Below are 25,364 nucleotides of genomic sequence, written 5' to 3'. Positions count from 1 at the left end.
TCCTTTCTAACACACTCCAGCTCTTACACCTTAGCCCTATAGTTGATGGCTTTTCCTCCCATTAGAATGGGGTGCAAGCACCCTGAGAACAGGGTCTTTGTCCCCAAATATCTTTAAAAAATTTTTTTTAAATTTTTTGTTAAAGTATAGTTGACTTACAATGTTCCTTCAATTTCTGCTGTACAGCAAGGTGACCCAGTCATACATACATATATATACATACTTTTTTTTTTTTTTTTTGGTTTTTAGGGCTATACCTGAGGCATGCAGAAATTCCTAGACTAGGAGTCAAATTGGAGCTGCAGCAGCCAGCTTCTGCCACAGCCACAACAACACTGGATCTGAGCTACATCTGCAACCCACACCACAGCTCACAGCAACGCCAAATCCTTTACCCACTGAGCAAGGCCGGGGATCAAACCTGCATGCTCATAGATAGTAGTCAGGTTCATAATCCCCTGAGACACAATGGGAACACCCATTCTTCTTCTTCTTTTTTTTTTTTAATATCCTCTTCTATCATGTTCTGTCCCAAGAGATTAAACATAGTTCCCTGTGCTGTACATAGTGCCTTACTGGTCCTCAGTGCTGAACATACATTTAAGAAAGAACTGTGGTCAGCTGGCTCTAACCTGCCTCCAGCAGCCAGGAATGGGTCCTCGCCTCCTGCTTACCCCTGCTTGTCTTGTGCACAGCACCCCCGACCCTGGGCAAGGGGTGCACATGGGGTCTGCCATGGTGATGCACGCTCTGCCCCTCTGACCCACTTCCCTCTTCATTTCTAGACTGGCCTTATTATCGCCTGCTACCATGGCTTTGTGGATACCGTGGTGGTCTTAGCAGAGTGTCCCCACGTTGACGTCAACTGGCAGGACAGCGAGGGGAACACGGCCCTAATCACAGCTGCGCAGGCAGGTAAGACCCAGCTCCCCTTCCTTCCCAGAACTAAGTCTGGAGGGGGGCCGGTGCGGGACCTCAGCTCTTGAGATTGATGATGGAAGGATTAAATGGATCAAAAGCCATGCTTTCCTGCTAAAGGGGACAAGAAAAGAGCTGAGGGTAGGTGATATTCTCTTTTTGTGTTTGGCACTGGATGACTGCATCCAAAACTGTGCTGCTCACATACCACAGGCCTATAAATCAAGAAGTGTTGGGGCAAAGAATAGCAACTTTATTCGGAAAGCCAGCAGACAGAGAAGATGGTGGACTCCTCCCAAAGAACCATCTTACCCAAGTTAAAATTCAAGCTTCTTTTATACCAAAAGAGGAGTGGCCATGGCTGGTTGTTGCAAACTTCTTGGTGTAGGAATCCTTTGTTCTTGGAGTTGTCTGCAGTAAGTCTGTCTGATGGCAATACACCTCCAACAATTCAGTTATTATTTTCTGTTCTGCAACTTTGTATCTCTATATGAGTGGAAAACTGTTACACCTTTAAAGGTCAGAGCCTTGAGAAGGAGTTATCCTGTATATTTCAGGCTGTAGGCAGCATTCTTTTACAAAAGGTGCAGAGCCAGCGTGACTAAGCACAGGGGACAGAGCACAAGGGTTAGAGCTAAAGGAATGGATCCAACATGGAGTCAGGTCTGTTCTCTGTTACAAGTACCATTTACCCACTAGTGCAAAACTCAGTGTGGAGCAGAACTAGCTCTGAAACTGCCTGAAGTCTTTTTTTTTTTTTCGTTTGTCTTTTTTTGTTCATTTGTTTTGTTTTTTCTAGGGCCTCACGCTTGGCATATGGGGGCCAGGCCAGGGGTCCAATCAGAGCTGTAGCCACCAGCCTGTGCCAGAGCCACAGCAACTTGGGATCCGAGCCACGTCTGCGACCTACACCACTGCTCACAGCAATGCCGGATCCTTAAGCCACTGAGAAAGGCCAAGTATCAAACCTGCCACCTCATGGCTCCTAGTTGGATGCGCTAACCACTGAGCTCCTGAAACTGCCTGAAGTCTTTAAACATAAAGCTGCCCTAGAAACTGTTGCTGAAATATCAGCTGCCTCTGTACAACAATGCCAAATAGAAATGCAGCGACAGAGTTGGAGGAAACAGAAAAAGTAGCTTTAATTGCCAGGCAAAGAGGGGAACATGGCAGGCTAGTGCCTCAAAGACTGTGCCCCTCCCTGGAGGGGGTAGTGAGAAATCTTATGGTGTTCAAGGAGTAAGGCTCATGGACATTTTCCTGATTGGTGGGTGGTGAGTCAGCGTCATCAACCTTCTGATTTCAGCCGGTCTGGTGTCAGCGTGCTTGTGGGCAGCACACAGTTAATTTCTTCCACCCCATGGGGGCTTCAGCACCTGCAAAACTGCTGCAAGGACAAGGCTCAGAGTATTTCTCTAGTCCTTGAGGAAGAACTAAAGGTCTTCAACTTTGTCGAGTGGCTAAACAATTATTATTTTGTTTTGCTTGACTGTCTCCCCTTTTCTCTGTGTTTTTTCACTTCTCTGATTAAATTGATTCTTTGACTAGTTTTTCTATAGAGAAAAACACCGGCAGGAGTCCCCATCATGGCTCAGTGGAAACGAATTGGACTAGTTAGTATCCATGAGGATTTGGGTTGGATCCCTGACCTCGCTCAGTAGGTTGGGGATCTGGCGTTGCCATGAGCTTTGGTATATGTTGCAGATGCGGCTTGGATCCCAAGTTCTGTGGCTGTGGCTGGCAGCTGCAGCTCCCTTTTGACCCCCAGCTTGGGAACTTCCATATGCCGAAAGTGTGGTCCTAAAAAACAAAAAAAATAAAAAATACAGGCAGAGGACATGAGTTGGGGTTGCACTCTGGGAAGGGTCCTGCTACAAAATTCAGCCTGGGAGTTCCCGTCGTGGCGCAGTGGTTAACGAATCCGACTAGGAACCATGAGGTTGCGGGTTCGGTCCCTGCCCTTGCTCAGTGGGTTAACGATCCGGCGTTGCCGTGAGCTGTGGTGTAGGTTGCAGGCGCGGCTCGGATCCCGCGTTGCTGTGGCTCTGGCATAGGCCGGTGGCTACAGCTCCGATTCGACCCCTAGCCTGGGAACCTCCATATGCTGCGGGAGTGGCCCAAGAAATAGCAACAACAACAACAACAAAAAAAGAGACAAAAAGACAAAAAAAAAATTCAGCCTGGCATCAACCCTCCCCCCCCGAACATCACACCCCACCCAGTCCTTGGAGACTGGGGTCTAAAAGATGCTGGCGAAGTCATTAGTGGAAGGGATACTAGTGGTAGTTAAGGTATAAAAGTAGACACATTTACAAGGTGACCTTGCACTTTGCCCGGAGATGTAAAGAAAACCCAGGGGCTTTGTGCTAAAAGTGGGGCCATTAGTGAGAGCGCCTGGTAAAGGGTAGGTGTTCTTCTGCCAAAGACGGTCATCTCAAGAGGTGGTCCTTACACCAGCCTTGCTAAGTACCCTGTGGCTTTCCTTTCTAGAATTGACATTTTGGGAGACAAATATGAAACTGGCTTGTCCCTTCAGTTCCAGACTTCGTTTGTATCTGGGGTATTATTAAGCATGTTCGTAAATGACCACTTTCAAAATTCTTGACTTTCAAGATGACATCTGTTGCATCACTCAGATTCTCAGTTGGCAAAAGAGAAGCTGCTTCTGGCTGAGTTAGGAAGAAAAGGTGTTTGTTTATTAAGGGAATGTGGGGCACCTTACCCCATTGTTGAGAATTGGACTCAGGGCTGGGAAGCTGCAGCAATGCCCCAAACCATGCTGCACGTAGATTCTGGAAAAGGAAGTTCTGCCGCTTCCACCCCAGGGGACCTTTCTGTGCTGTCTTGCATCACAGAGTCCTGTGTCTAAGCCATCATGGGGGGCTGGACCAGAGATACCAGCGTCTTGCGGTTTCATCCCGTGTCAGGAACTAGTCTGTTCACATCTGCTTTTCAGTCAAGACGCCTAAGGTGGAAAACCCCTCATACTTAACCAGGCGTCTGGGTTGTTCTCACATGTGTTGACCTCATCAGGTTTCAGGGTGTGAAACTTTGCCTCCAGGGAGACACTCCAGGCTTTGAAAGCCCAGCTGCACAACGTCCTAAATAGCAAAAGTGTCAAAGGATACTATGAGAGGCATTCAGTGACCCTGCTCATTACCTCCCACTGGCCAGGGACCTGGGTCCAGGATCAGGTGCTGAGTGAAGGGCCATTCTGCCCTCAAGTAATTCTTCTGGCTAAATAGCCATCTGTTGGGGCTCAGATGGAGGGGTGCTAGGAACCTTGGGGTGAGAACATCCCATATCACCTGGGGGTTCAGGACAGGGATGGTGGAGGAGGGGCCTGTGCCAAGTATTGAAGAAGTCAGGGGCAGCCTGAGTACCTGGAAGCCATGCATCAGAGGGAGCTGGCTGTCTTAGGAATGGCCAAGGATCGAGTATAATTAAGACAGGGGAGAGGTAGCTCCAGAAGGAGGCAGGGACCAGGTCAGTAAGGGTCAAGATAGAATTTGGGGTGGGGAGGATAGGATGCCTTTGAGTCATGAGGCTGAGTGTGTGGGAACAGGGGTGAGGTGATGGTGGCCACGAGGCAGCTGCAGAGAGCAGAGAAGGAGCGAGAGGCAAGTGGCAGAGGACTCAGGTCCTGGTGGTTGTGATGTGGGTTGTGGGGGAGAGGTGTGGGAGGTGGTTTTCAGCCTTCTGGACAGGGGATGACCCCAACTCAAAGGGGTGGACGTGAAAGGATAGGTGTTTGGAGAAACATCACTATCATTTGGTCCCCAGGCCTTTGAAATGCCGAGCCATCCAAGTAAGAGGTCTCCAAGGCGGGGTAGGCTCAGAGCGCGGAGCCCCAGCTGTTGGAGTCTAGATGGGTTATCTGATGTCCCTGGGCAGCAGGGCCATGGCATGTGCTAGGGTAAGAGAATGTTCAGGAAGAAAAGCTCACTGATCAATTGGCTAGGGCACTTTGTGTGTGTAGCGATATTAATTGTAGCTTTATACCCTTGAGGCATTTTCTGAATTTCTGCCTATTTGAAAATATTTTTATTTGCACAGTAATATCAACTTGTCTTTTGCCTTTTTTCCCCACATTTTGTGTGGTAGAGGAATAACCTGAGCCCAGCCTGCTTTTTGTCTTTGTTGATTCCCAGGTGTTTCTTAAGACTATGAACATCTCCTGCTCACCCCCTGCCCCCAATCCTAGACAGTGAAAAGTCCCCATCCAATCACCACCAACCAGAAAACCTACAAACCATCATTTTCACATATCTTTTGTATCTCGGTTCCTTCTCCCTGTGTTTGTGTGACTTTTATTAAACATATCTTTACTTTAGGGAACACTTTTCTATTATCTTTGAACATTGCATCTACCTTGTTTTGCTTGTTCTTCCTGGAGTTCCTCTTAGGTGTAGGTTACATCCTCATGTCATCACTTGCTCCCATCATTTAAAAAATTTCTTTTCTATGCTTGACTCCAAATCTGCGGAAATGCTTCATATCACTTCTTATTACTTCATTAGTTTGTTTTCATGCAATTTATTGCATTACATTGCCTTCTTTCTTCATGAGCGTACCTAATGCCTTGGTCTGTTTGGGCTGCTGAAACAAAAATACCATAAATCAGGAGCTTAAACAAAAGAAATTTATTTCTCATCATTCTGGAGGCTGAAAGTCCAAGGTCAAGGTTACTGGGCCTTTTGGTTCCTGTCGATCCCTCTCTTTCTGGCTTACAGGTGACATCTTCCCCCATGTCCTCGCACGGCAGCAGAGAGAGCCAGATCCCAGTGTCTGATGTCTCCTCTTACAAGGGTACCAGTCCTATTGGATCAGGGCACCATTCTTCTTTTTTGGCTTTTTGCCATTTCTTGGGCCGCTCCCACAGCATATGGAAGTTCCCAGGCTAGGGGTCGAATCGGAGCTGTAGCCACCGGCCTACGCCACAGCCATAGCAATGCGGGATCCAAGCCGCATCTGCAGCCTATACCACAGCTCAGGGCAACGCGGGATCCTTAATCCACTGAGCAAGGCCAGGGATCAAACCCACAACCTCATGGTTCTTAGTCGGATTCATTAATCACTGAGCCACAACGGGAACTCCCAGGGCACCATTCTTATGACCTCATTTAACCTTAGCTACCCTGACAGGATTGGCATGGCTGGAGTGTGCTTGATTATGTGAGTACCAGAGGTGAGGGTTTGGTGGGAGTGGGGGCTGTGACCAGACTGGGTCATGCAGGAGGAGGCCAACAATGTGGTGGCTGTTCTGGGTGCTTTTTCCATTTGGTCCTGCTCATGTTCTTGCAAGTTGATTGTAGAATGCAGTGTTTGGGCAGGGAGGAGGGTGGAAGAACAACACATAAGCAATCAAACACATACAGCAATGAAGGTTAAGGATAAAATCTCTTTGATTTTACTTTCTAGATGTGAGCAATGTAATTGGATTTGTAGATGGATTCTTTTCTGTTTCCTTTTATAAAAACAAAACATCATAATGGATTTTTCCTTTTTCCTGGCTTCCAAGATCCTCAGTCTATTTACCGATTTGTTCAAGCTCTGTACATACCTATTTTCCCCTAATCAATTCCTCCAGGTTGAGGTGACAGCATCCTGGGGCCACCCCACTCCCTGGGAGTACCATGACCTTGAAGCATAGCTTGACTCTCAGCATTGAGCTTGTTACTGAACCAAACTCAGGCCCACTTGCCTGTGCGCAGTAAAGCCAACCTACTGACACTGGGTTGGGGTGAAGGAAAGGGCAGTGTTTATTGCAGGCACCAAGCAAGGAGTCCCGGCATCTAGTGCTCAAAAGGCCTGAACTCCTTGATGGCTTTCAGGAAAAAGTTTTTAAAGACAGGGTGAGGAAGGGGGGTTCTGGGGTGTGTAATCAGCTCATGGACCTTCTTCTAATTGGTTGCTGGTGAGGTAATCAGGAATCAACATCATCCACCTTCTTCCAACCAGTCTGAGGTCTATGTGCTTGTGGTCAGCATGCACCTAGACCTCTTCTCAGTATCTGTAACACAGATCAAAGGACATGGCTCAGAACATTATTTAGAGCCCTTGAGAAGGAACTAAAGGTCCTTGACTTTGTTTAATGGCTAAATTATTATTAATTTGTCTTGCTTGACCGTTTTCCTTTATTTCTGCATTTTCTCACTTCTCTGGCTAAATTTTTTCTTTGGAACTTGGGGAAGGCATAGGAGGCCAAAGTTTTTCTATAAACAAGAGGTAGGCAGAGGACATGGTGTGAGTGTGTGTGTGGTTGGGGGAAATCTGTCCTGAGAAGGCCCTGTAGGGTCCATCTTGATTACAAGCTGAATCATCATTACCCCTGGGTGGTAATCTATGTTTTAATCCAGATTTGGTTAAAACAGATTGCTGGGCCTGGCCCCCAGAGTTTTGGATTGTGCAGGTCTGGGGTGGGGGCCAAGAATGTGCATTTAAGGGGGTTTCCAGATGACACTGATGCTAGAGGCCTGGGGATCTCATTCTGAGAACTAGGGCCTGCCAGGCTCCCATACAGAATGGGGGCTCGGGGTGCCTCTCGGTGGATCTTAGAGCTGAAGAGGGGAGGGGCACTGACCTGACCTGGGTGAGATGTCATCAGAAGGACACAGAGCTGTCACTAAATCAAAGTGAGACTAAAGAAGAGCAATTGAGCATCTGTCCGTGCCTTTTATGTACTGTTTTGACCAAAGAGAGGCTGTTTGGCTTTTTTAGCTGATAGAATCAAATGATTCCATTTTAATCCAATTCCACAACCAGTTTTATTTATTTTATGATTTCTTAATTCCAAAAGATGTCTACTAACACATGCTTACAGCAAAAAATCACCATGGAAGTATTATTTTTTAAGAAGAAGCAATATAGGAGTTCCCGTCGTGGCACAGTGGTTAACGAATCCGACTAGGAACCATGAGGTTGCGGGTTCGGTCCCTGCCCTTGCTCAGTGGGTTAACGATCCGGCATTGCCGTGAGCTGTGGTGTAGGTTGCAGGCGCGGCTCGGATCCCGCGTTGCTGTGGCTCTGGCGTAGGCCGGTGGCTACAGCTCCAATTCAACCCCTAGCCTGGGAACCTCCATATGCCGAGGGAGCGGCCCAAGGAATAGCTAAAAAAAAAAAAAAAAAAGAAGAAGCAATATTGGAGTTCCCATTGTGGCACAGCAGGTTAAGAACCCAAATTAGTGTCTGTGAGGATTTGGCTTTGATCCCTGGCCTTGCTCAGTGGATTAAGGATCTAGTGTTGCTGTGAGCTACAGCACAGGTTGCAGATTCGACTTGAATCTGGCATTGCTGTGGCTGTGGCATAAGCTGGTAGTTGTAGCTCTGATTCAACCCCTGCCTGGGAACTTCCATACGCCGTGGGTGTGGCCCAAAAAAGACAAAAAAAAAGAAGAAGAAGAAATGTCTCTTTTCACTCTCGCCAATTCATCGATTGATTGCATTCTAGCTGATTACCCTTCCTTCTCTCCTTTTCAAAAGGTTATTTTATTTACATGAATGGGATAATTCTGGAGAGCTTGTGATTTTAACTTTTTCCATTCCATCGATCTAGGAACTTTGCCTGGTTCCTACAGTTGCACACCCGAGTGATGGCAAGTTCACAGCTGTATCCCTCACATCCTATAACAGTTCAATAAACTCTGGCCCATCCATTCTATGCAAGTTCCTCATTTAAAATAAATATTTACCCAGCAGTCACTTCATGTCTAAGGGCTCGGCTAAGTGCTAGGTCTGCGGGCGGACAGGCAAAAGTACGCATAATCCTGTCTCCTGAATTTAAAGTCGAGTGTGCAGGGGTTTCTGATGAGCTTGTTATGGACAAAGCTGGAGTGAAGTCTTGTGTCTCAGGGTGCATTTCTGAGGAGGGCTTACCTGTCAGCATCCTGGCAGGTGTACCCAGAGGCTAATGTGGAGAATCTGTAGGGGGACTGTTGTTGGGGGGTGGGCAGAGCTTAGGGGTGGGCCCTGGAGAGAGGGGGCACTCAGAGGGCTGCTCCCTGCCCCCAGGAGCTGGGACCTTGGACATGTGAGCCCCTTGACGTGGGAGGTAGATGGGGGCAGGGCACATACCCCCCCACCCCACCCCCCACCTCCAGCCCCAGCTGAACCGCACCTTCAGGACTAAGGAACCTGCAAGTGCAATTTTTGGAGGTCAGAGCCAGGCAGAGAAGGAAAGAAAAGAAATGGATGGATGATTCTCAGAATTCAATTGCTTCATCAAAGAGCGTGCACGTTTTATTTTCTATTTTATTATGACCACACCCATGGCATTTGGAAGTTCCCTGGGCCAGGGATTGAATCTCAGCTGTGACCTACACCTCAGTTATGGCAATGCCCTATCCTTAACCCACTGCCCCAGGGACCAAACCCACACCTTTGCAGCTACCCGAGCCACTGCAGTTGGATTCTTAACCCACCGCGCCACAGCAAGAACTCCAGGGCCTGCACGTTTTAAATGTGCACATTATATAACCCCTGCCAAGTGGCTTTAAAGAAACCTGTGCCAATTTCTACCTCCCACCATGTTCCCAAGGGGGTTCTTATCCTGGAAAGGGACTTTTCTCAGTGTCAGGCCACTCCAAATCTCACGTTTGCAGTTTTATTTCCCTGATTATCATCGGATGCTAGGATCTGTTACAATCCTTTTTGGGTTCGACTTACTGAATTCGTAGGGAAACAGGCTTCAGCGATGAGGAAATGGCTTGCAACATGACCTGTCTGAAGGTGACAGTTGAGGCGTTGCTTCACTGCATGGCTTTGTGATGTCAGGACCCAGGGCCAGCTTCTCAGAAATGCCCTTGACCTTTCCCTCACAATCCACAGACAGCCTGGCGGCTCCAAGCAGCATAGCTTCATGTTACACCATGAGAGCTTTCAAGAAGGAGGAGCCAAGCCCTGTATGAGATCTGTTCTCTGAGATAGGAAACATTTCCAGAAGCCTCCAGAACAGCTTTGTTTCTATCTGCCAGGGTTGTGTCACACACCTCAGCGTCAAAACAAGTTGCTGGCCAGGGCGGTGGAGTGACACCAGATGACTTGGTCAGGCCAGCATGGGGCCCCACAGAATCTGTGTGGTTAAGAAAAACTGTAAGCAACTGCATGTTTACATTATTTGCTATTAGGCTATGTAGCTTGTCTGAGAGTCCTGGCTTTTTACAGGACTCACTTAGCATTTGTGAGTGCAAATTAAGATGTAGATGCCTTGATCTGCCTGTTCTGTGTCCTCTGAAAAGCCTAACCTCCAAGGATCTTTATGCGGAATAAAGATATAGTCAAATCTGAAGTAGGCCTTTACTGTGGAGAGAATGTATGAAAATAGAGCCTCAAATAAACCCTCCATCTCATTTAGCCAATAATTTGAACCTCTCTTCCATACTCCCCCTAACAAAAGTGCAGTAAGATTATCAAAGAAATGAATTACCAGTCCCAGGCTTTATGTGTTTACATTCTCCATTTCTTTTTTTTTTTTTTTGTCCTTTTTAGGGCTGCACCCACGGCATATGGAGGTTCCTGGGCTACGGGTCTAATTGCAGCTATTGCTGCCAGCCTACTCCAGAGGCGCCAAAACGCCAGATCTGAGCCTCTTCTGCGACCCACACCACAGCTCACAGCAATGCCGGATCCCCAACCCACTGAGCGAGGCCAGGGATCAAACCCGCAACCTCATCCTTCCTAGTTGGATTTGTTTCCACTGTGCCACGACGGGAACTCCACATTCTCCATTTCTTGTTCCTCTTTAGCAGGAATGAGACGCAGGGAGAAAAACTGGGTAAGATCAAGTTGGTTCCGTGTAAGTAACCCCTGGGCATCCTTCAAACTTGTTTGTTATTCCTCGAACTTAACTTTTAGGTTTTGGAGGAAATGCCTTGAGAGCCAGCCTGCTATTATTTACATCACTGTTGCTGGGGACTGGGTGGCCCTGAGGTTTCTAGGGATAGCCCATGGGCTCAGGCTGCCCATTAGAGTCCTGGCTGGTGACTCTAATGGGACCCTGGATTTGGGGAGGGTCCCACTTGAGAGGGGAGTGTATGAGTTGGCCTGAGCCAGGAATAGATGCCTCTTCATTTGTATTTATCTTATTTTATTATCATCACACGGTCCTGATTTTAATCTGACCTCATTGTGATTTTTATGGAGTTTTGAAGCATTTTCCTTTTACTCCGTTTCTACTGTTTCAAATAAATTAGAACTTGGGAAGTCTCTGAGGTTTCCAGCATTGCCTGGCCTTTCCTGTTAAACACCAGTTTTCAGAGCCTTTCTGACCAGGCACGGCAATGCGCCTTCCTCGCAGGACCTGGCCCGGCCCCTCGGTGTCAGAGAGGAGGCCTGTCTGGGCTGCCCTCCCCTGCTCCCCCCTGCACTCTCCCTTCTTCTGCATGGAGAGAATCTCTTCTCTCCAACGCTGCAGGGACTTGATAGTGCCAATCAACAGTTCCCTCTACTGGCCTGGTTTGGGAAACTACCTTTTGAGTGCCTGGTGTCAGAACAATCAAGTCTTTAGACAACCCTAAATTTTGTAACATTGTCCCATTTTTAGAGCAGCATGGGCTTACTGTCTGTTTCTTTTCCTTGTAATAAAGGAATAAGCAAGGTTTTAGCCCATAATTGGTATTCAATTACATGTTAAGTGAATCTTTAATTAATAATTGTGTGGCTGTGTGACCTTAGAGAATGTGGGTTATGGCTTGATAATTGGCAGTCTTTTGAGCAGCCTTTTTTTCTTTTTTTTTTGCTTTTTAGGGGTGGCAGTACCCTCAGCACATGGAAGTTCCCAGGCTAGGGGTTGAATCGGAGCTACAGCTGCCAGCCACAGCCACAGTCACAGCAACCCGGGATCCGAGATTTGTCTGCAGCCTACACCACAGCTCACGGCAGTGCAGCAATGCCAGATCGCCCACCCACCGAGTGAGGCCAGAGACTGAAGTCACATCCTCATGGATACTAGTCAGATTCATTTCTGCTGCACAACAATAGGAATTCCTGGCAGCCTTTTTGATAAGTGAGCTTTTTTCAAGGAAGAAATAGGAATCCTTCAGCCTTTTCACTTAACGAAATATTTATTGAGCTTCCAATCAGTTAAAGTTTTGGACTTATGAGCAAGGGTCGTGAGGGTTGTGGTGACCGTGGGAATCCACAGCCACATGGAAATGTGGAGCCTAGGGCATCATGGTTCAGGTTCCTACTCCAGGCTTGGGGACCAGGGCAGAGCCTCCATTGAAACAGATGGCTCATCAGGTAGCTGGACTAAAAGCAAAGGAAGAATATTCTAGGCAAAGGGACTAGCCTGTGCAAAGGCCACCAGATTTGAGAAAGCATGGTGCTCAGGTGAATTTAAAAGAGAATTGTGTGATTACAGAGTCAAGTAGAAGGGCATGGTACCAGAGCTGAGGATGAAGAGGGGATATAAGGCAGGAAAAATAACCTTCTCCCTTCCCTTCTGAGTTCCTGTCTGAGACCCCTGCAATAAAGGAATAACAAGAGAAAACCAGATATTTATAACCTCATGTATAAATGGGGGACACCCTGGGAAAAACAAGTAACTCAAGGAAGTGGCTCAGAACTGGCTTATATGTCATCTTCCATAAAGAACAACAGATGTGTGGAGAAATGGCACGACAAAGGAAACTAGTTTTTGAAGAGTTCTCATTGCAAAGAAGAAAAGCCATTTCCCTTCTCCTTTTGTACCTACAGGAGATGATCAATGTTAACTAAACATATTGTGGTAGTATTTCATGATATAGGTAAGTAAAATCATTATTCTGTGCGCCTCAATCTTACACAGTGCTGTATGTTAATTATATCTCAGTAAAAGTGGGGGGAAAGAAGAGCATAAAATCAGAAAATTAATGTCCTGCTTTTAGGTAAATGGGGGAGGGCAGGGGGCTTTTCTTGTATCTGCTTCTTCTCAGTCAGCTCAAAATAATTCTGCCAAAGTTGCATGTTGTGGGGTGGCATATTCTGCTATCGTTCAGAGGTCAGGGCCAGATGAAAAGGGGCTAGCTAGTTAAAGAGGTGAGATTTCATCAAAAGAGTAGAAACCAGGAAGGGTTTTAAGTAGCAGTTGTGTTGGTCAGAACAGTTTCTTGCTGATGGTGTAGAGAATGGACCCAGGAGTTCAGTTAGGAGAGGGGCGAATCCCAGTAAGGATGGAGTAGCCTGGATCCAGGTTAGAAGTGGAGATGGAGAAATGTGGACAGGTTTGGAAAATACTTAAGAAGTGGCGTTGGTAGAATTCCATGATACTTGGATGGGGAAGCAGTAGGGGAGGGCTGAAGAGAAAGCCCAGACTTCTGGCTCAGGCACCTCAGTCTGTGCTTGGTGGTATTCCACATTGAGTAAAGAATGTGGGCAGGAGGGGCAGCTTTGGAAGGAATGTGTCTTAGGGTTGATGTGTTGAGTTTGATTTGTTGGTGGGATGCCCAAGGCGAATTATCCAGTAGACAGATATTTAGGTAAGAAACTCAAGAAGAGAGATTAGCTAGAGACAAGTGATCTGGAGCTTTAGGGTGATAACTAGATCCGTGTGATTGGATGGGATCACTGAGGGAGAGTGAATGGGATGAGAAGAGGGCTTAGTCACACATCTGAGGAACAGCAGCATTTCAAGAGGAGAGAACAGATGAACTCACCAAGAAAGCTGAGGAGTGGCCAGAGAGATGGGAAGACAATCAGAAGGGCAAGCTATGTGCAGAAAGACAGGATTTCAGAAACAGAAAGGATGGAGTTCCCCTGGTGGTTAAGGATCTGGTGTTGTCATTGCTGCGGCTCTGGTTACTGCTGTGACATAGGTTCATACCTGGACCCAGAACTTCCACATGCTACAGGTGTAGTCAAAAAGAAAAAAAGATAAAGAAACAGAAAAGATGGGAGTTCCCATCGTGGCTCAGGGGAAATGAATCTGACTAGTATCCATGAGGATGCAGGTCGGATCCCTGGCCTCCCTCAGTGGGTTAATGATCTGATATTGCTATGAGTTATGGTGTAGGTCACAGACGCACCTCGGATCTGGCGTTGCTGTGGCTGTGGCCGGCAGTTATAGCTCTGATTCAACCTCTAGCCTGGGAACTTCCACTTCCATATGCCTTGGGTACAGTCCTAAAAAGCAAAATAATAATAATAATAATAACAATAATAAAGAAAGAAAGGAAAGAAACAAAAAGGATGGAACAGACAAGTGGTATATGCTACGGAGGTGTTTAGTAAGGTAGGAACTGAATAGTAACTACGGAGTTTGCTCTAGACAGTCATTGGGGAATGATGGAAGATGGTTCCAGAAAGATGGGTGGGGGTCTAAGTAGCAGGAATAAGAATAGATGACTCTGGAAGTTAGACTGAAAAAGAGTCAAATGACTGATGGTGGGTGGCTGGAATACAAGGACAGGGCCACAGGGATTATTGTTTGTCATTGCAATGACCTGGATGTTTATGTCCTCTCTCCAAATTCATACCCCCAAAGTGATGGTATTAGGAGGTGGAGCTTTGGGAAGGTAATTAGATCATGAGGGTGGAGCCCCCATGAATAGAATTAGTGCCTTAACAAAAGAGACTCCAAGAGCCCCCTCGCTCCTTCTGCCCTATGATGGCATGGTGAGAAGACAGTTATCTAGAACCAAGAAGTAGACTTTCTTTCACCAGACACTGAATCTTCTGGTACCTTGATTTTGAACTTCCCAGCCTCCAGAACTGTGAGAAATAAATGTCTAATGTTTAAGCTACCCAGTTAGTGGCACTTTGTTCTAGCAGCCCCCAAGGACTTAGACAGTCATACGTATCTTAAGATGGGTCACCCCCGAGCATATACACCAGCACCCCCCAGACTCTAGTTTAAAACATTTAGAGTTGATACATCTGAGGATGGGCTGATCTAGACTGCTGTTGCTCATGTGTCTGTGGGTGGGCTAGACCCTTCAGTGGGGCCACTCTCCCCCATGCACTTCTCATCCTCTTCCTGGGATCATTATGTCAGCCTGGGCATGTCCTTAGGGGGAGAGCTGAAGCCCAAGTGTAAAAGGATTCCCACTGAGTGAGTGTGTTTCAAGCTTCTGCTTGCACCATGCCTGCAGACATCCCGTGGCCAACATTTTTCTTGACAGAACTTTAGAATCACCTGGTAAGAGGCAAGGTGAGGAATTTAGGTTATTACCACAATCAGATGGGGATGAATTTGCAAGGGGGGAGAGGTTGAAGAGAAAGAGGAAGGAGTTTGTAGCATATATATATTCCCCAGAAATAGGCGGGGGTGGGGGTGGTTTTCAAGTGCTGGAAGGGGAGGAGAGATTGGCATCTTTAAATAGGAGAAGAGTCACCCTCCTTTTCACTAGGAGGGATGCGGGGAAGTTTTGGGGTGATGGGGAAAGTTGAGGGGGTTCCCTTCTTGTGGTTTCAGTTCCCTCTGTGAGATGTGTGTCATCTCCCGAGAGAGGGGTTTGCTGTGTGACTTAGTGGAAAAGTTTAAAATTTCCCACTTGGGGATGGAAATCATAGGTGGACCTGATGCTTCTAAGAATGTATAGACATTAACCTTTTTTCTTAAAAACTGTGACAATTAACCGAAGGGCACTTTCGTTTTCTTTGATAACATAGATCGGCATATAGTCAAGCTTGGCTTCCAGGAACTTCTGCCCCGACACACCCTCAGAGACAATGCTACTGGCCATGCAAAGTGAAGCCAGAACCCTGGAGCTGAGGTGGTACCAGGGATCATCTTTGGCTTTTCTTTTTCTGTTACTTGGCTCAGCCCCAACAATCACCAAGCCCTGTCCATTCACTTCCTTTTCTTTTAAAAATCGTATTGAGGAGTTCCCGTCGTGGCGCAGTGGTTAACGAATCCGACTAGGAACCATGAGGTTGCGGGTTCGATCCCTGCCCTTGCTCAGTGGGTTAACGATCCGGCGTTGCCGTGAGCTGTGGTGTAGGTTGCAGACGCGGCTCGGATCCCACGTTGCTGTGGCTCTGGCATAGGCCGGTGGCTACAGCTCCGATTCGACCCCTAGCCTGGGAACCTCCATATGCCGCGGGAGCGGCCCAAGAAATAGCAACAACAACAACAACAACAATAACAGCAAAAAAAAAAAGACAAACAAAAATCATATTGAAATATTGTTGATTTACAATGTTGTGTTAGTTTCAGGTGTACAGCAAAGTGAGTCAGATATATATATATATATATGTATTTATATTTGTTAGATTCATTTCCCATATAGGTTATTACAAGATGTTGAATATAGTTCCCTGTGCTATACAGTAAGTCCGTGTTGATTATCCATGTTATGTATAGTAATGTGTACATTTTAATCCTAAATTCCTAATTTATCCCCCCCACCCCCTTTGGTAACCATAAGTTTGTTTTCTAGGTCTGGGAATTGATTTCTGTTTGTAAATAAGTTCATTTGTATCATTTTCAAGATTCCACATATAAATGATATCATGTATTTGTCTTTGTCTGTACTTCACTTAATAAGATTATCTCTTGGTCCATCTATCTTGCTGTGAGTGGTATTATTCCATTCTTTTTATGGCTGAGTAGTATTCCATTGTGCATATATACCATACCCTCTATATCCATTTTTTGTTCATTCAATTCTTTTTTTAAAAATACGTTTTAGGGAGTTCCCGTCGTGGCTCAGTGGTTAACGAATCCGACTAGGAACCATGAGGTTCTAGGTTCGATCCCTGGCCTTGCTCAGTGGATTAAGGATCCGGCGTTGCCATGATCTGTGGTGTAGGTCACAGACATGGCTTGGATCTGGCGTTGCTGTGGCTCTGGTGTAGGCCGGCGGCTATAGCTCCGATTGGACCCCTAGCCTGGGAACCTCCATATGCCATGGGCGCCGCCCTAGAAAAGGCAAAAAGACAAAAAAAAAGTAAAAATAATTTTTTAAATTACAGTATAGTTGATTTACAGTATTGTGTCAATTTCTGCTGTGCAGCATAGTGACTCATAGTGACTATGTATATATGCATCCTTTTTCTCCTACTATCTTCCATCATGGTTTATCCCAGGAGACAGGTTATAGTTCCCTGTGCTATACAGTAGGACCGTGTTGCTTATCCATTCTAAATATAATAGTTTGCATCTACTAACCCCAAACTCCCAATCCATCCCATTTCCTCCTCCCTCTTCCTTGGCAATCATAGGTCTGTTCTCTCTGTCTGTGAGTCTGTTTCTGTTTTGTAGATAGGTTCATTTGCGCCACATTTTAGATTCCACATAGAATCATTATCATATGGTATTCGTCTTTCTCTTTCCGACTTACTTTACTTACTGTGACAATCTTTAGTTGCATCCATGTTGCTGCAAGTGGCATTATTTTGTTCTTTTTTATGGCTAAGTAGTATTCCATTGTTTATATATACCACATCTTCCTAATCCATTCCTCTGTTGAAGTCCATGCACTTTAGGAGTACTCTGAACCAACAACTCCTCTTCACCCTCCTGCCCTCCCTCAGGTCCCGACCACCATCTTCCATCCATTGTGTACCCAGCACAGCCTCCCAGTGTGCTCCCCCCACCACTAGCAAGGCTTGTGGATGACATGAAAAGGATCCACACCCAGCAGCCAGCCAAGAATCAGTGCCCCTTCCTTGCAATTTTGCTGAGTAGCTCTATCCTACATCCTCCTTTCATAAGATAAATTTGATTAATTTTATTTTATTTTAAAATAAATTTTATTGGAGTATAGTTGACTTACAAAGCTGTGTTAGTTTCAGGTATACAGCAAAGTAAGTCAGTTATACATATATCCATTCCTTTTCAGATTCCTTTCCCATGTATGTTATTACACAGTATTGAGTAGAGTTCTTTGTTGTCTATTTTAGGTCCTTGTTTCTGTCCTTGTTACTTATCTATGTTATATATAGTGGAGTGTACATGTCAATCCCAACTCCCTAATTTATCCCTCCCCTCAACCCCTGCAGTGTTTCCCCTTTGGTAACCATATATTTGGTTTCAAAATCTTGAGTCTGTTTCTGTTTTGTAATAAACTTGATTTTAGATGAGTGCAGACTGACAGAAAAACTGCAGAGACCGTGCAGAGAATTCCCATATACCCCACACCTGGTTCCCTTTGTTATTAAGATCTTATTAGTGTGATCAACATTTGACAAAACAAAATTCATGTCAATGCATTTTTATTATTAACTCAAGTCCTTGTTTCATTCAGACTTCCTCAATTTTCCCCTAATGTCCCTTTTCTGTTCTAAGATCTCAGCCAGGATCCCACGTGACACTTAGTTGTCATGTACCCTCAGGCTCCTCTTGGCTGTTGCACTTTCTCAGACTTTATGACTTCGACCGTCTTGGGAGTGCTTGTCAGACAGTCTGCAGGACGTCTCTCAATTTGTATGTGTCTGATGATTTTTTCATCGTTAGACTGGAGTGGCGGGTTTTTCAGAGGAGGACCATAAAGTGCCAGTTTCATGATATCATCTGAAGGATTTTGCTAAAGAGAAAAACTACTTAGTGACACCTGTTGCAGACAGTAAGGCCGACATCAGTCAGAATCATCTCAATAGGTATAAGGACCATGGGAATGTGGTTTTGCAGTCGGGGAGAGAGATGGGGCTCCACTCTGAATACAGCCTGGACAAGTGGGATTTAAAGCCATGGAGCAGGGTGGAGGTCTGAGCATGGAAAATTACGAAGAGGAAACAGGGAGACTGTGGCCAAACCAATCTAACAGGATTCTTGCTGAAGACAAGCTAGGCTGATCCAGTATCACCTGGGAGGTGGGGGAGGATGAGGAACTGGATCAGACGTGGTTGCAGGGGAGGGGGTTCTGGTTAAACTGGCTTATTAGCAGCGTTCTTGCTGAAATGAGATTTTACAAGGAAACGCACAGATGGGCCAGGGAGAAGGTTCAGAACCCTGACTCAAGCAAAGAATCATTGCCAGTTCAGGCTATGGACATGACTGACCCTGGCCACTGGCTGAGGTCATGTTGTCCAGGCTTCTCTATTGTAAGCATATGGCCCCACCCCCAATCCCATGATCTGCTCTTGGGAGGGGAGTCTCTGTGCTCAGCCCATGAGGTAAGGAGCAGGTTGTTCAGTTGTACCTCCTTGGGAGTGGAGCAACTTGCATAAACTGGAATTTTTCCGCCCAGAGATTTGTGTATGGGGCATTTTTTATACAACACCTAATCTCCTGTCATTTTCACAGTTGTGAGATTGACATTTTCTAAATGTGGAAACAGACTTGGTGAAGTTGATGCTCCTTCCCTGGGTCACCCAGATTTTAAGTTGCAGCCTGGGAACTTGAACATGGGAGCTCTCAGAGCCAGCTTTCTTAAGTACTAAGATCCCTGTCTGCTTGGCCTTTTCACCATCCCACTAAGGCTATGCCATAAACTATTACATTTAGGATGGATAAGCAATGAGGTCCTACTGAATGGCACTAGGAACTCTACCCAAGCTCTTGGGATAGAATATGATGGAAGACAGTAGGAGAAAAAGAATGTATATATGTTGTATGACTGGTCACTATGCTGGACAGCAGACATTGACACAACGCTGAAAATCAACTATACTTTTACACAAATTAAATTTTAAAAAAAGAATTAACTTATTCCTTGGATCACTTGTGCCCTTCTCTTGGGCAGTGTGAGGCTCCCTGAGTTGGGGATATCTTGAGCTCTGTAAGGTCAGCCCACTCGTTAGGTCCACTCTGAGGCCTGGAGGAACCAAATCCTATTCCACGAGGTCAAAGTTGGATTAGGCTTAAATAGATTTCAATATAGGGCATGTTTGGGTTCTGTTATGCTGTGTTCTATCCACCTCTTTATCATCTATCTACTTTATCTATCTTCTGTCTATCTTATGAAAGAAAAGGAAAGCTCTTTTTGATTAATTCTCATGTTTTTAAGAACATAGGTTAATATCTATTCATTCTTAGCATCATTTGGTCCTTCCTTGATTTCTGTTGAGCAACGTTCTCTGCGTGATGAGAGGTATTGTTCTGTTGTCCTGGGAAAGCCAGTTGTGAGCCGAGAGTGATTTGGTGGGTCATTCACAGCTGATGTTTGTAGTCAGATGCCTGTTGGTTTTTCCTGATCTCTACATAATATGTATAATGAGCTTTTTGCCTTGTGGATTGCCAATTTTTCCTCTCCTTGCCTGTTCCCAGTGTTTAGGATATGTCAGTGCAAAGGACATGCTGCTGAAAATTGCGGCAGACACACTCCTTCATGTTTTTAAAGAAATGGCTCTAAACGAATTGCAATTTGTTGTACTATGACCCTGGCTAACTGAAGGGTATCTCAAAACGTTTAGCTGGAAGACAAACCCAGTTGAGATCAAAAGACCTCCCTCCCCACCCCTACCCCTACCCCAACCCCAGCAGTTTAGAGCAATTAGGCTGCTTTGGGCACCTTCAGCCAGCATCCCTTAAGGGTGGTGTGCTGTAAATGACAGTAGAAGGCAGAGTGGTGTGAATGAGTCAAAAAGCATCAGCTGCTCCTTGGAACCTGTGAGTCACAGAGAGGGAGGGTCACACCCATTTGTTTTGGGTTTGTTAATCCCACAGCTTCTCTTAAACAGTTAGAAAGCTACGGTTTCGCCTTTTAATTTTTGCGGTGAGTCCAGGAGGCGGGCGGAGATTCATGGTGAGCAGATGCACTGCCTTTGGAAGAGTCCACGCTCTTTTGTTGCTTGTTTGTTTTCAACTCGGAAGTTGATGAGAAAGCTGCACCGTTGCTTGGGCAACAGCCTGCGGTATCTGGGTGCCTTTCCAGGAAGGAAGCTGGGTCCCCGCCCACCTGGCTCGCTTGGGGTACGATAGGAGGGCAGAGCTTCCGCTGTGGGAGGGCATGCTCAGCACTGGCAGCACGGGACCAACCGGAGGCTCAGGAGCTGTCTCTGCAGCAGGGAAGGGGGCTTCTCTACACTGCTGTGCCGAGGGCCTTGGCTCAGCCCCCGGGTCTGCAGCGCAAGGTGGGCGGGGGCTCAGGGGCAAGGTGGGAGGGGCTCGGGAAGCACCTTGTGCCTCAAGGTTGCCTCTGCCACTGCTCGAATGTCACTTGGTGCCTTTCCTGACACCAGCTGGAGAAGGAGCCTCAGCGGTGCTGGCTTCCCTGGGTGGAGAATGGGTGGCTCCCAGTTAATGGCAGAGGGTGCATTGAGATGTCCACCAGGCTCCACACCTGCATCTATGACAGTGGTGGGATCCAAGGGATGTACATGGGGTGGGGATGAAAGGGGACTTCAGAGCTGAATAAAGATGAAGAGTGGGCACCTGGGCTCAGGAGAGAGCTCTGCTCACACTCCCCAGGGTGTGTTAGCCACCATGAGCTGGGCCAGGATGGAGATGGCAGCCAGGAGGCGGGCTGGTGGGGTGCAGGGCCAGGGTGAAGGTGATAGGAGAGAAAGCCGTCTGCCACCTTGATCCTGAGCTGGTAACATCTGAGCTTCTAGGACAATGCATCTCAACAGGGGTTATTCCCCCCCCCCCCACAGGGGATATTTGGCAATGTCTGGAGACCTTTTAGTTGTCATACCTGGGAGGAGGAAAAGGATGGTAGCTCCTGGCATCTGGTGGGTGGAACTCAGAGATGCTGGTGTAACTATCCTACAAATCACAGGATGGCCCGACAAAAAAAAAAATCTGGCCCCAGGTGTCAGTAGTGCCAAGGTTGGACCCTGCTCTAAGGGACTAATGGGTTTGGGGTGGAGGGTTCCCTGTCATTTCACATGGGGACTTAAGAAGCGAGGCCAGGGCCTTTGGACAGCACGCTGGACACCAGAGCCTCTTTAATCAGCCCAGGAGTTCTGTTCCAGGATCTCTGCTCTATTTGGGTTTTCTGTGGATGAGGCTGGAACATCCTTAGAATGCTGCCTGTTACATTATGTTCTGTTTATTTACCACCACCTAAGAGTGTGTGGGCTTTTTGAAAACCTCTGGGAATAAACAGAAAATCAGGCCCTTTTTGGAAATGTAAGGGGCAAAATCTATATTCTGAAATAAGTATTCTTACCTGCTTGGGTTTTTGGATGGGGGTTAGGGTGGCAACACTCCCTGTGTTCCGTGTGTGTGTGTGTGTGTGTGTGTGTGTGTGTGTGTGTGTGTGAGAGAGAGAGAGAGAGAGCTTGTCTTCTGAGCCGAACAGGTGGCAGCGATGACTGGTGTGTCCTGTTGCTGCAATGACGTGATGATGGCTTCCTCCTCTGTGAGGCTCTGAAGTTCTGGGAAATGGCTCCGAGGAGCTTCACTGTCTGTTTTGCACCTGCATTTGCTTGCATCGGCAGCTCCTGCTGGGACCAGCCAGCCTCCACATGGAGCAGCTCCAGCTTCCACAGGCCACCCCCTCAGCATCACTGCTCCCCACATTCCCTCCTTAACAGGTCGACAGGAAACCTGGGCTTCCAAGTGGGTCATCAGAAGAGAATAAGAATGCAGCAGAGGCGCAACGCCATGGCCAGGACAGGGCCCTGTGTCTTCTCTGGACCCGTGAGAATGATTTCTTGTGGCCTGAGATGGGAATAGCCCTCCCCCCAGACCAGCTTGCCCCAGAGGTGGGCTGTGCGACGTTTCCCCCTCTCCATGTAGGGAGGCCCGCTCTTTGTGGAGCGTGGTTCATACATGTGTGCATTTCTCTTTACAGGGCACGTCACCATCACCAACTACTTGTTGAACTATTTCCCCAGCCTTGACCTTGAAAGGAGGAATTTGTTTGGGTTCACGGCCCTGATGAAAGCCGCCATGCAGGGCCGCACCGAATGCATCCGAGCCCTGATGCTAGCAGGTACGTCCCACCTGTCCTGTGCAGGTCCTCCCTGTCCTGTGCAGGGAAATGCTGAGTTTGCACCTTTTTTTTTTCTTCTTTTCTTTTATGGCCTCACCTGCGGTGTATGGAAGTTCCCAGGCTAGGGGTTGAATTGGAGCTGTAGCTGCTGGCCTACACCACAGCCACAGCAAGGTCAGATCGGAGCCACATCTGCAATCTACACCACAGCTCATGGCATGGCTGGGTTCTTAACCCACTGAGAGAGGCCAGGGATGGAACCCACATCCTCATGGATACTAGTCGGGTTCTTAACCTGATGAGCCACAGTAGGAACTCCCTGCGTTTGCCCCTTTGAAGAATACATGTTGAAGGGATGAAGCAGCCCCACAGAAACCAAGCCTAGTGGCTGCAACAAAGAAACGTTTCTTTGTTGAGGTATATGGCTGTCACCATCTGGATCGAAACAGACAAAAGCATAAAGCAAATGCTTTCAAGGTTGTGGGGAGGTCACAGCACTGGCCACCTGATAGGACAGTGTTCTGTATTCCCTGATGAGCTATTTTCTTACCCCTCGCCCCCTCCTGCCCATTTTTGTTCTTCACAAATGTGTGCTCTGGTCTTGGCTCTGAGTGGCAAGATGGTCCTATTGATGGAGTAGGCCCAGGAGGCATCCTAGGCCCCTGTTTGCTGGTGATTGGAGTTACGGGGTGATGTGGTGTGTAACTGAGCAAGGGCTTGTATGCCAGAAGTGCAGAATGGCAACCTCCAACAGTGGGTGCCTGCAGCAAAGGAAGAGTTTATTTGCAGGGCTGAGCAAGGAGCTGGGCAGCTCATGCACAAGGGACCCAACCTCTCCAATGGCTTTTAAGCAAAGGATTTTTTTTTTTTTTTTTTAGGGCCACACCTGCAGCATGTGGACATTCCCAGGCTAGGGGTTGAATCTGAGCCTACGTCAAGGTTATGGCAACGCTGGATCCAAGCTGCATATGCAGTCTACACTGCAGCCACGGATCTTTTATCCACTGAGCAAGCCAGGAATCAAAACCCCCATCCTCATGGGCACTATTTCAAGTTCCTAACCTGCTGAGCCACAGTAGGAACTCCAAAAGAATGAGGGTTTTTATTGAAATATAATTAATGTACAATATCATCTTAGTTTCCAACACAAAGGTTTTTAAAGACGATATGAGGGGAGAGGGTTGTTGGATGCCTGACCAGCTCATGGACCTTCTGATTGGTTGGTGATGAGGTAACAGGGTGATGCTTTGGAAATGTCAGTCATCAACCTTCTGGTCCCAGCCAGTCTGGTGTCTAGTGTTCGTGGTTAGCATGTCACTACCCACCTCATGGGGTGTGGGGTGCCGGGGGGGGGTCCTTAATTAATGCAGGAAAAGCTCAAAGGTACACACTGGATTGTCATCTGTAGCCCCTCAGTGGGAACTAGGAGTCCTATGACTGTTGTCCTCATCATTAGCTTCTTGAGCCTGCTCTTTGGAACAGGGAAGGCCTGGGAGACTAAAGCCTTTTTTCTACAACCATGAATCGGGGGGCTGGGGGACATGGAGGGGCTTTTGGACCCGGGAAAGCCCTTGGGGTCCTGCTCAGTTTTAATCCTCCCTTTTCTTTGATACCGTCAATCCTGAGGGAGACGGATGGGACAAGAAAAGGGTTAAAAGTCTGGGTAGAAAGGTTAATCTAAACTGGGGGATGGTTGGAGTTCTCATTATGGCTCAGGGGGTAAGAATCCAGCTAGTATCCATGAGGATGTGGGTTCCATCTCTGGCCTCCCTCAGTGAGTTAAAGGATCCAGCGCTGCCATGAGTTGTGGTGTAGGTCGAAGACAAGGCTTAGATCCCGAATTGCTGTGGCTGTGGCCTGCGGGTGCAGCTCTGATTTGAACCCTAGCCTGGGAACTGCCATATGCCACGGATTCAGCCCTAAAAAGAAAAAAAAGAAGAACTGGGTGGGGGCGGTGGACCAGGACCTGGTTTTAGGGATCTTGGTCTCAGTGTGGGATTGTTTCCTTCTGTGCTGTGCCACAGACTGGAACATTCTCAGGCGGTCACTTTGGACCAGCAGGGCATCCCCCATGCCCTTCATCTTTCCAGAAGCACCTCCTCCTCTGAGCCTCCCCCTCCTCATCTGTGAAATGGGAGGAATGACTTCTTCCCCCAACTCCCTGAGGATGTAACATTTCACTTTGTAAACTCTCTGTGGCTATAAATAAATATTCAAGGAATTACTGAGCTGAATTCCCTGTGACCAATCTCAAGTTTTTTTCTTCACTCCCAGTGGTCATCGTTACAGCACAACCTCATTGGGTTATTCTGAGAATTAAATGAGAAAATGGAAGGGAGCCTCTAATGTCTCAATCAGTGGGAGACACTGTTGTCACCAGTACTTAATTTCATTATCTTCACTTATTTTGGTTTTGTTCCTGGCCCTGGGTTCACCCAATGCCACTTGGCCCTACAAGTTCCCAGAGGCACAGCATTCTTTCCCATCTCAGCATCTTGAGGACAGTGTTAAAATTCTTCCAGGCATCAGCAGACTAGTAGTTCTGCTTAGACAACTTGCTTCTTTTTTCTGTTTTTTACTTTACTGATTTATTGAAATATAGTTGATTTACAATGTGGTGTTCATTTCTGCTGTCCAGCAAAGTGATTCAGTTATGCATATATATATATATATATATGTGTGTGTGTGTGTGTGTGTATAAGTGTG

General features: G+C 46.9%; 1 protein-coding gene across 1 annotated transcript in view; it reads left to right on the top strand.

The window, feature by feature from the left end:
* ANKRD33B (ankyrin repeat domain 33B) overlaps window positions 1–25,364 on the top strand; it is an 83,513-nt gene that overhangs the window by 43,344 nt on the left and 14,805 nt on the right. Inside the window, exons 2-3 of the mRNA XM_047768160.1 lie at window positions 786–915; window positions 22,518–22,658. Coding sequence (XP_047624116.1) covers window positions 786–915; window positions 22,518–22,658 — 271 coding nt within the window. The remainder of the gene's footprint in view (window positions 1–785; window positions 916–22,517; window positions 22,659–25,364) is intronic.

The sequence above is a fragment of the Phacochoerus africanus genome, chromosome 1, assembly GCF_016906955.1.
Source record: "Phacochoerus africanus isolate WHEZ1 chromosome 1, ROS_Pafr_v1, whole genome shotgun sequence".
Lineage (NCBI taxonomy): Eukaryota > Metazoa > Chordata > Mammalia > Artiodactyla > Suidae > Phacochoerus > Phacochoerus africanus.
The sequence above is the reverse complement of the archived record's forward strand: the minus strand, read 5'-3'. Positions and strand labels throughout refer to the sequence as shown.